The sequence below is a fragment of the Pezoporus flaviventris genome, unplaced genomic scaffold, assembly GCF_033815535.1.
Source record: "Pezoporus flaviventris isolate CSIRO_AGI_PZ_B2104156 unplaced genomic scaffold, CSIRO_AGI_Pfla_v1 ptg000001l, whole genome shotgun sequence".
NCBI classification, from domain to species: Eukaryota; Metazoa; Chordata; class Aves; order Psittaciformes; family Psittacidae; genus Pezoporus; species Pezoporus flaviventris.
In genome coordinates this window covers 5,747,685-5,758,903 of record NW_026892549.1, presented here as the reverse complement: position 1 = coordinate 5,758,903, position 11,219 = coordinate 5,747,685, and the positions used below count along the sequence as shown (strand labels likewise).

General features: G+C 38.2%; 1 protein-coding gene across 4 annotated transcripts; it reads left to right on the top strand.

Annotated features, from left to right (window-relative positions):
• The first annotated feature begins 412 nt into the window (after nucleotides 1–412).
• On the top strand, nucleotides 413–9,855 carry CCDC14 (coiled-coil domain containing 14). 4 transcript variants are annotated; one of them, XM_061470591.1, is made up of 13 exons: nucleotides 413–561; nucleotides 994–1,049; nucleotides 1,511–1,586; nucleotides 2,282–2,354; nucleotides 2,441–2,581; nucleotides 3,615–3,854; nucleotides 3,945–4,039; nucleotides 5,035–5,611; nucleotides 6,094–6,235; nucleotides 6,835–6,914; nucleotides 7,328–7,546; nucleotides 7,620–7,752; nucleotides 8,445–9,855. In XM_061470591.1, exons 3-13 carry the CDS (start codon nucleotides 1,542–1,544, stop codon nucleotides 9,427–9,429), a joined length of 2,730 nt encoding a protein of 909 aa, XP_061326575.1. In that variant the 5' UTR covers nucleotides 413–561; nucleotides 994–1,049; nucleotides 1,511–1,541; the 3' UTR covers nucleotides 9,430–9,855. The 4 variants fall into 4 exon arrangements, with proteins under 4 accessions (XP_061326575.1, XP_061326495.1, XP_061326415.1 ...); XM_061470511.1 differs by lacking the exon at nucleotides 413–561 and having other exon boundaries at nucleotides 752–1,049; nucleotides 7,331–7,546; XM_061470431.1 differs by lacking the exon at nucleotides 413–561 and having other exon boundaries at nucleotides 752–1,049.
• Nucleotides 9,856–11,219: the final 1,364 nt, after the last annotated feature.

Sequence of the window (11,219 nt, the reverse complement as noted above, 5' to 3'; positions counted from 1 at the left end):
ACGAACCGTCTGCCCCGAGCACACCACCACAGTGACTGACATCCACACAGCGCGCCTTACCCCAGCCCGCTCTTTATTCTCTCCTACGATTGGCTCCTCGACGCTCATTCTTCACCAATCCCCGACCGCACTCCTTAACGCAGCTCCTTCCCTTTCCCGCGCCAGCGGCCGCCAGCGCGCAGGGAGGAGCCGCCGAGCGGGACAAGCCTGGGAGGTGTTAGCCCCGCCCCTCTGTAACACCCGTCCTGTCCGTCAGCCAGGCAGGCTCGGGATTGGCCGGCGTGAGACGGCCGGTGAGTGGTCCCGCCCCTGCATCGGCCACTGCTCAGATTATGGCGGGGGAGCTGCGGTTTTGTGAGGTGTGTGCGTGTGGCTGGGTTGGGGTCAGTCTGCGGGCTCGGCCGCGTTACGCTCCTGGTTCTCTCGGAGCGGGGAGAGAGGTGTTCCCGCCGACTGCGGGGCTCGCAATCGGTTTAAAGACTGCTGAGGGGGCAGTGGGGCCTCCGGCACTGGCTTTGCTTCCTGGGCTGAGCCCAGCAGCCTTTCCTCAGAGCTCAGAGGGTCTGTGTGTGTCGCAGCGAGCTCACTGTTCTGGGGTTCTTCGGACTTGGGTGTGCGCGAGGTTTGTGCTGGGACCGTAGTTCATGCTTAAATTCCCCAGAGCTCAGGTGTATATTTACCGAGCTCAGTTTCAGTCTGGAATGTATGTTTGTTATGTCAGCCCTTGGCCTTGTAGTTAAGTGATTAGCATATCTGTAGAATGCTGTGGCAATTATTAAATCTTCATGCTGTAAATGTATGTTTTGTGAAAAGAAAACTACAAGATTCAGTCTGTAACTCCATCAGTGGGCTCCCTCTTTGGTCTGAGAGGAGTAAGTTGTCTTTAACTGTTCTACCTTGGCAAAAGTTCTTGGAATTGGTGGGTAGTGGTAGTCTTCAGTTATTCTGTGAAAGTACTTTATGAAAATCAGAGTATGTTTCTATAATCAACAGGTACCGTCTTCTGGAAGGCTAACAGGAGCAGCTAAATTAGCAAATGGAAGAAAACAGTAAGAACTTAATCATGAGTGCTAAGACAGCATACATTTTGGTGTTTGGGAACCTTATACTTACAGCTCACAACTAGCCAGAAATTCTTTGTATATTTCAGAATATGTTTTCAGTGGCAAGGCAGTGCGGCCGGGTTCTAAGCAGCTCATGAGAAGAGAAACTGAGTAGAAATTTTTTCTGTAGAAACACAGGGTTGACTTTCTCTGCATGTTTTATGTATAAAACATTGAATATTTATACTTATTAGCCATGCGTTAGACTGTTGAGTAAAGGCTGAATTCCCATTTGACATAAGCTGTTAATATCTGCTAAGTATTTGTTGCAGCAATGCAGAGTGTTCAGAAAAAGAAAGCTGTGTTTCTAGATAAAATTACTTTAGCTTGTATTATTGAATAAAGTAAACTTTTTACTTTGCTGTGTATTAAGGAGGTGATATAAACAGTGGATTTGACTTTTTCAGGTGTGGCTTAAAAAAAGGAAGTTATTCTGATATGAATTCTGGAAACTCTGTCTATTCCACTGGTTTTGGCAATCAGGTAATTAGATGACTTTTTAATACAGTCATCTCTGTTATTTGAAGAGAAGAGAAATCAGAATATTTTGAATAATAGAAAATGGGTTAATTTAGATACTGCTGCATCTGTACTAGAAATAGTTCCTGCAGTGCTAAGCAAGAGCATCCCTACGCTGCATCTTGCAGATACAAGCAAGTTAGCTTTGTGCGCAGTGAGTTTGGCTCTGACAAATCTCATTAAGGCACAGGATATATTTTGCAAACATACTCTTTACAGGCAAGGGCTGACCCTGGCAGAAATATAACCATATTTCTTAGGTTTTGTGCTGAAAAGAGTGAGTTGTATAGAGTAAGTGCTGCAGTACTGTTTTTCATGTAGTGATAAGTCAGTTATCTCCCAAATAGAAATAGGCTGTAGATAATAGCTTAACTGTACATGGAAATTAGAATAAAACCATATACAATCAATTACCAAAGCATGAAATCCAGCAAATAGTCATGTGTGCAGCAACACAATTCAGTTATTTTCAAAATTTGCGTGTTTATAAACTTGCTTGTAATTAAAAAATAACCCATGGAACATGACAGGGTTTTGCTGGTTCTTAGTTGTTCTTTTTCAGGTGACAGTGTGGGGAGCACTCCCCTCTAAAATAGTATCTTAGTTTACTGAAAGAAAACAGTGGTACTTCTTTTCTGACCGCGGTATTCTTTGTGCAGGTTGATACTATTCATAATGGACTGGATCATTGTGCAGCCTTACTGAAGAATATCTTGCAAAGCGAGGCTACAGGTTGTACCTATTGAAAATTTGTTACGTTTTTATTGTTTGTAAGACTGTTTTGATTTGTTGACTAGTTTTCTTTCAACTAATACTAGGAAGGGAGGCTATGCATAAACAAGCTGGGAAAAGAACTTCCATGAAAATTACTTCCAAGCCTATGCTAACTAAAGGAAATGCTTCCAAGAAGAAAGGGTTGAAAAAACCCATTACTTCTTCACACATCCGAAAAGATGTTGGTAAGTGGGCTTTCTTGGGCTTGTTTTTTTCTCAAACAACGTTGAGAGACTTCTCAACTTACATGTCAAGAACAAGGCTTCAGATAATTGTCATTTGTTATAGAATAATCCATGGTTGAACCTACAAAAGGAAACCTTAAATGTTTACTAAAACTCAAAAATGTTTGATCTTCATATACAGGGAAGAAAATTGAGTGTGTATACAAATACCAACATCATCAAGTTTAGCTGGTAGAAGTGTAGAGGAGAATGATAATACCCATGTCCTTTTTCTTTTGGACAGTGAAGCATTAGAGTGCTTAGTCTCTGTTTGGGATACACAGCTATAAACTGTCCTGGAGTTAGGTGTCCAGCAGGCTTTTCTCAAAGATCAGTTTCTGGAAGCAGGGAAGTGTTGCAATAAATAGTAAACTCAAATGGTTTAGTGGCCAGAGTGTTTAAATAGAAAGGTAGATGGAGTGCTGCAGGTCAGGTTGCTCTCAATTGAAGTATTTCAATTTTTCTTAGCGTTTGTCTCTCCACCCCATTTCTTTTGTGTAATATCTATTCCAGTAGACAGGAGGGGTGTGTAGACTACATGTGTAGCAGAATGTCCATTTTGTGAATTGTGGAAGGTGAGTGCATAGCTGGTATCTTTCCAGCACTATAAAAATAGTTATACCCAACATAAAAAAAATTACTTTTGGAAAGTGCTTTGGCATGGGCTATTCCAAATTGTTTAAAAGCTAGGATGCAGCTAAGCAGAGATTTTAAAAACTGCGTTTTGGAACCAACTTTTTGTAGGATTAGGTCTCTCTGCTTCCTTCAAAGACAGCTGTTTGTCCAACTGGCTTAGGTTGTTCTGTCTGGAAATAAGAAATGATGGGTTAATTTGCTGGTGAGTAAAAATCTGACTGGAATCTTAGGCTGTAGAATCTTTTGCTTTACTTTTTCAAAAGAACCTGCCAGAGTCTGCCTGCCAACACAGTGGGTTTATATAGATCAAGAAGATGGCCAGCTTCAGCTGGGTTTTTTGTTCTTTCTTTCTCTATAGTGCCAGTATCAAATAGAAAACTTGCCTCATCCACTACACCTTTTACTGAGAGAGAACTTCCCAGTGCAGCAAAGAACCAGATGATTCAACCAATTCACTCGCCTTGCAGTCAGTACTCTCCTGTGTTGCGTCAGAAACCGTGCGAGCATGTGCAAACTCAGATGTCTCTGATAACTGGCCAACCACCACACAACAGTAACAAAACTCCTCCTGTAACTCCTTTTCTTACCTCAAATCACGGTTAGTAGAAGTACGAATGCAGAGCCCTCTGTTTTACTGTATAAATTTTGCCCAAAATTGCCCTGATAGATGAGTGTCATTTTCTTTTAGGATGTCAAAATGCTACAGCTTTTAATTATCAGTTACCTACTTGCACATCAACCCTGACCCTTCAGCATTCAGCTCATCCCTTATCTACTCAGTCAGTAAGTAAAAGCTTGATTCTGACTACTAATAAGCATTTAAAATTAGCACTGCCTAGTTATTTATGCATGCAATGAAGTGCATGGGTTTTCTAGGGTGTATGTAATAATTTTCCTTAAAGAAAATATTTGCATATTTCAACCTCTAGTGCTGAACTGAATAAGTAATGAGAGAAAATACTGCTATTTAAAGTTATTTTGTATAGATGCCAAAAAATGAAAGTAGAGGCATTTCAAGTGGCTGATTGTTTCTTTGTGGTGAATTCTGTAAGGGACAGCAAACATGAAAGGTGTAGGAAATAATTCATTACTGTTAATAATTCTCAGTAATGCACGTTTATTAGTATTAACCAAATCCTGATAAGTCATGTTTCATGTGTAGCTTTTTCCTGCCAATAATCAAGTTGATTATTTCTTCAGACACTGTAATATCTTAGAGTATCATTTTAAAATACTTGTACGTTTCAGGGTATAGCATAGAACTAATGGAGAGTACCAGCAACCACCTTGGGAAATGTGGTAAAGGGCTTGCACTTTGAAACTGTAAGACTGTAGACTTCCATCTGTAGGCAGTCCATGTATAGCTAGTGCTGTTCTTGACTTTTAAGAAGTTCATCTAATTAAAATACTGAAAGGTAACAGTGTTGTCTTTTATTTCTTCCATGTTCTGCTTTGATTCAAGAAATGAGTGTTCATAATGAAAAAAAAAATCAACAAAACACTGCTGAGGCTTTGTCTTTACAGAACAGCTGTAAAAGAATTGTGCTTTAATGTTGCCAATAATATTTAAGATAAAGTTTATTAAACTAGATTTACAATTTAATTACTCCTTAATATACTGGGAAATTATGCAATGAATGAGTTGTAGTTGCTTTTACAATTTGCAAAGTATTGATCAAGACTATGTAGAGTCAAAGGTAGTGTTTTGTTTGGTTTTTATTTTTAAGTTTTAAAAAAGAATCCTGTTAATTTTTTTAATAGAAATATTCTTTATGTAGGATGTTCCTATAGACAGTGGCAATGAATGTATTCCAAAGATGGGAGGACCTGTGGTTTGCCCTGTAGTTTCTGCTGCTTCTACTACTGCTGTGCAAATACAGTCTGCTACTGCTCATCCTAGTGTGATCCCTTGTATAGCATCAGGTGTATCAAGTAACTCTACAGTGCCTGCACTGATCCCATCATCTTCTGATGGAGAGGTGATCCCAAACCACAAACAACAGATAAAAGAAGTAGATTTGATCCGATGCATACAAGCTCACCTGGCCCTGTTACAATCACATGAGGTGATGAACGGCAGGACTGAACAGAAGTGCCATTGTCGCTGTCCAGCAAAACATAACGCCTCAAGTAACGAGGAGGAGGATACTTCTGAAGAACACCATGAGGATATGGTCAAAAAAGAAGATGAGTTGAACGTACTTGATGTAGCCCCAGTGAGAGATGCAAGCTGCAAGGCAAGTTCTGTGAATGAAGTTCCAAAATGTAGAGAAGAAAGTCCAGAAGAAACAGCCCATCAAGTTAAGACTGTAAAGTATCTCCTGGGAGAGCTCAGAGCGCTGGTAACAGATCAAGGTGAGGACACTGTCATTACGTAGTAGGTTGATTACATACAAATAACACAAGAGCTGTGTTGAATGAGCCCTTCAGTTTTTGGAAATGGTACGTGTCTGGTATGTGACATCTTACAGTGGTTTTCCACAACTGCTATAGCTTTGTATTTCACTCTGGATAAGTATGAAATCATTTTTGGAGTATTTTAATGTTTTCATAACATCTAGAGTAAAGAATGTTTTTATTTCATATACACTGTTTTCGCCTGAGAATGGGAGCAGTGTAGACAGATTGCAGCAGCCGTCCCACCAAGTTGGTCAGAGAGATGGTGGGCTGTTTTCGTAGTCAGGCTTAACAATTGTACATAAACAAATACAGTTAAAATAAAGAGGAGGTATTCATGGAAAAAAAGTTGATCACTTTGTAAACTGCTTAGTCTTATATAAAATATTACTGTCATATTACAGGTTTATATGTCTTTTATTTCCCCTCACCTCTTGCAGATGATTCGGAAATGTTAAGGTTGATGAGTGAAATTGAAGACTCTGTATCACTGCTCCCAGCTGTAGTGGGAAGTACAAATGTGCAAGCTGAAATAGCCCTAACTTTACAGCCTCTCAGGAGTGAAAATGCGCAGCTGCGTAGGTTAGTAACTTGTCAAGGATTCTGTATTCACTCCAAATGCACCTGAAGTGTCTCACTGGTATTCTAAATTGAATGTTTTATTGTTACGTGTGTTACAGCGCTTTCATTCTTGTCTGTTCAGTATTTATATATTAGAACGTGTGTTGGTAAGCTTGTATTGTTTAAATAATTCACACATATCAAGACTTTGGTTAATACTGATGTTTTAGTAGCATCAGTTACATTGTTATTGGGCCTTTGTCTGGGTGGGATCAGTGTATCATTCTCTCTGAAAACTGCAGTAGCAAGATAGCCTGCTTATATTCTTTTTGTAGTGGATTCTCAAAGGCAAAAATATCTCTCAGGGGAGCTCTCAAATGCATAACTGGGTAGCATTTTGTTTAAGAACAGAAAGACATTTACCAGAATTTTTAAAGGATCTTTTTTGTTGAAGAAATATAGGAATGTAAGAAAAATGCATTATTAAAACTTTTATATTTCTCAAACATTGTGACATTTAATTCTCAATAGCAACTTCTTACCAAACTGATTTAAAATGCAGCAGTTTTGAACTTATTCTGAACTCTCTACATTTGTGCTTTTTCACAATTCATATATAGGAGACTCAGAATATTAAACCAGCAACTTGGGGAACGAGAAAGAAGTGAAAAGATATCTGGACAGAGCTGCAACTATGAATGTAAGGTACTAATAGAAGATGATGCTTGTTAGGAGCATTTTTGTTAAAGCTTTGTTTATATATATATATATATAAAAAAAAAAAAATAACAGTATGTATTGTGCCCTTTAGTGGTAACTGAACTAAGTGTTGTGGTTCTAATCAGGTGACTGCACTTGCATGTTATTGTTGTGCCTCTTTAGACTCCACATAGTGAGACTCAGCTCTTCAGCTGCTGAGCAGATTATCTTTCCTTTTGTTCCTCTTAAAATGAAGATAACAGATAATTAAGAAGGAAGCTTTACTTTTATCCTGTTGCCTCAAAAACCCCTTCTATCTATAAGCAAAATTCATATTACCAAAATTATTTTAAAACTCAGATTTAGAAATTCAAACTGTACTGCACAAAACAAACTTTGTTTTATTTTTGGTAGTAGTTTCTTTGCAGTCCTTGAATATGATGCTCCAGAGTCAATTGAAAGAATCACTGAAAGGCCTTGAGTCACTGCAAGCAAAAAATGAAGAACTATTTAAAATAATAGAAAGTCAGAAAGAGGAAAATAAACGTCTTGCAAAAAATATTCAAGATAAAGAAGTAGAATTGCTTGAAAACAAACAACATTATGACATTCATTCTACCAGGCTCAAGATTGGTATGTGTTTTGAATTTGTTTATTCTTCATTTAATGTTTTAAAACTTAAGGAAAATTCTTCTTGGTATTTTAGAACTGGAAGAGGCACTAGCAAACGTGAAGAGCTTTCAGTTTAAGCTAGAAGCTTCAGAGAAAGAAAATAAGATTTTGGGTATAACGTTACGTCAGCGTGATGCAGAAGTTGACAGACTGCGTGAATTAACCAGGTATTGACATGTCATGTGTTTTGTTTCCCTTTCTTTCCCCCACACACATCGTGTTTGGACCTGATGTGCACAGGAAGTGAAACTGTTTCTCTGTCTTTTTTATTGTTGATACCGTTTGGAATGGCAGAATGTTTTTAAATCAACACTTGAGATCCTGTAGTAGAACTTCAGACACATCACACAGTTCTGTGATTACTACACTGACCACCAGATGGTAGTATAGTGATGTCTTACTATGCGTATATGTATATACTATATACATAAGCATTTAAGCATTCATTTATTTTGATGTACGAAGCAGAAAATTAGAAGAATTTATTTATTAATTTAGGTGTAGTGGGAAGAATAATTCAGAAAAACATTCTTACTGATTTTGATAACTGTATACGCTTTGTAACAGTTTATTGATACCAGTTTGTTTCATTTTGTAGTACTCACAGCAGGTAAACCAAGAGCATCATTGGGTTGTGCTGTTTTTGGTTACTTTATAGGCACATTGAGCTGAGCTGCAGAAAAAAAATTAAACTGAATTTGGTCATGCACTGCATTTATGCTTCATTTTACAATGTGTAGCAACAGAATTTTAGCTTTGCTGCAGTCTGATAAATCTAAACTTTCGGTGTTATATAAAAGCTTTTAATTTTTTATTCTTTTAGTAACTATCTTTAAATTTGATTAATTGATCTTAACAGAACCTTGCAGGGCAGTATGGCCAAACTTCTCTCTGACCTTACAGCAGACAACATTAGACCCAAATCTGAAAAAGGTCTCTCACAGTCCCTTTTGGAAGACTACGAAAAGCAGATGCAACCTGATCCATTTCCTGGAAGTACTTCAGTAATCACTTTTCTTAAAAAATTAGAAATGGATCGTATTTTGCCAGATACAGAACCTCAGTTGTCAAATAAAATTGGAGAATTACAAATCCAAAATTTAGCCTGTGAAAAGTTTGCTGTAGAAGGAAGTAAAATAAACGGTGCATTCTCAGAAGAAAGAGCATCAACTCCCAGAACACAACAAACCTCACTGAAGCAAGATGCAGAAACAGCCAGTGATTCTGGGACTTTACTAGATGACCAAAACAAGTTGGATGAGACTGTTTATATTGCATTGACTAGTGGTGCTTCTATAAAAGAGCAGCCAACCTCTGAAAGAACTGGTGTGCAACCCTGGAGTAGAGGGTCTTCTAAGATGTTGGACTACCACTGTGAGGTTTCTAACTCTGTGCCGCAGGATGGATATGAGATCTCAAAGGGTCCAACTCTTCTGCATAAATTAAGTACGGGGTACAACGTGAAAAAGACTATGGAAAACTCGTTTGAAGTTACAGGGGATAAAGTGAAGCCAGAAGGAGAAAAAGTCCAGATGAGGCCAACAGGCATTCCAAATGGAGCTATGAAAGACTTCACAGATAAAGCAGACCAACCTCAGCCTGGTAGATACCCTTGCATGCCAATGCTATTTCTGAAAGAAATTTCTCAGAAAAAAGGCAGTGAAATAGCTGATTTCAGTTCCATTTCATTTGATGATATATCTGGGAAGTCTGAAAGGAGTGCATCCTCTTACTCAACTTTTACTTCTCGAGATGAAGAGGACTTCAAGAACAGCTTGGCAGCTTTGGATGCCAACATAGCTAAGTTACAAAGAACTCTGCAAAATAGCATGATCAGGCAATAAGTATGAGGAAATAAAATGGGGTGCACTTGATTGGATTATTTAGTTTTTTCTGAAGTGTATTAATAAGCATGGAACTGCTTACAAATATTTGTATTTTTGATATTAAATGACTGGCTTCTAGCTGTTTAAATTATGGATGGGATTTGTTCCTCATTAAGCTGTGGTGCTGCTTCTTTTGATGTGTACATCTTGAGATAACTAGATATAATAACTAAATTATGACTTGGTTTTATACTCTTTCATTGCAAAATTAATTCTTAGACCTACACACTGGTCTGAGTATGTAGAAAAATGCCTTTTTGTAAATGATGACTTAGGTTTATACTCCTTAATTGCAAAATTAATTCTTAGCATAGCACTTTATAGCTGTTTAAGAAACCAGTGTACTGTTGGCAGTACAGTTTTTCTGTTAAATGATAAAGTACACCTGTGTGCTTTTTCCATGTGCTTTTTCAAAGTAATAAGAACAGCATTAGAGATTTGAACTCAGTTGTGATAAAGACAAATCTTAATTTCATTATCATTTGACTGTTACAAAATTGGAAACGTACTTATTTTCCATGGCTATGACTCTGTGTTTCAAGAAACTAGCTCCTTCCTCTGGTTCACAATGAACAGTAGTGTCTACATCAAAGAAACAGGTGAATATGACTGTTTTATTCAGCTGCCAAATTGGGTTTTATCACAAAAAATATTTTTGACACAAAATTGAGTGGTTTAGGATTGCCCGAAGAATCACCATCAAAGGTGAATAATTTTACAGTAGTTATAATAGAGTAGGTTTAATATGAATTTGTAAAAGCATGACTTAATGTTTGGTGGCAAGGTTCACTCTATTACTTACTGCATGGATGAAGCATACAAAGGAAAATGGAGGTAAAATCAAGCTAAAACAATTCATACAGAAACCAAAGGCACAAAAGGGTAAGGGAGACCCACCCATTGAGTCATGAGGTTTGGAGTAGATCCCCTGAATTTCTAAACTCCTGAGTGGAGCCTAGGTGCTGCTGGGTCTAGTCTTGGTCTCAGACTTGAACAGCAGTATATATGTGAAGGGTTGCAGGAGTACTGGTTCAGCACAGGTAGGATTTTTACACAGCTTTCACCTCACAGCAATCTGTGGTTTTAAGGTAGATCAGTGTGAGTCAATGTCTTGAACGTAAGTGTCCTGCCTTGACAAGATGGGTCTCTCAGAGTTCTTTGTCTTTTTTTAAAGAGGAACGTGGGTGCAGAAGGTTAAATTGAATGTCCTTAGTTACTGGTTTAGTTCTTTATTTTTTCTTGTCTTTTCCCCAAAGAACAATTGGAAGGTACCATACATGGGCAAGAGGTTCCACAGGTGGAGGACAGGGAAGAGCTAGCTACAGAGTACCTCTGCAGGAGCATTGGGAGCTACAGGTGCTAAGTCAAGACCATGCTGTTCCACCAGAAAAATGCAGCCACCATACAGGATTTGCAGTATATGGTAGATCCCATAACATACATGAAGTAATCCTTTTTCACTTATCCCTGGTGAAACTTAGATTTCAGTTTTGAGCATTGTTCTTGAAGAAAGAAGTTGATTAAATGGAGAGTCCAGATGAGGGGAAGGAACAATTAATGATCTGTTCCTTTCTACAGTTCTGGTTTAGGTCATAGATTTTACAAATGTTTGATTTTATCTAAATTAAGAGAACATGGTGCCCGTGGATGAGCACAGAACAGACTGATGCTGAGAAACAGAAGCAGTAAAGGCGTCAGCTGACACAAAAGAGAAAAATTAGGCATTAGTGAAAGCTGGCAAACCAGTA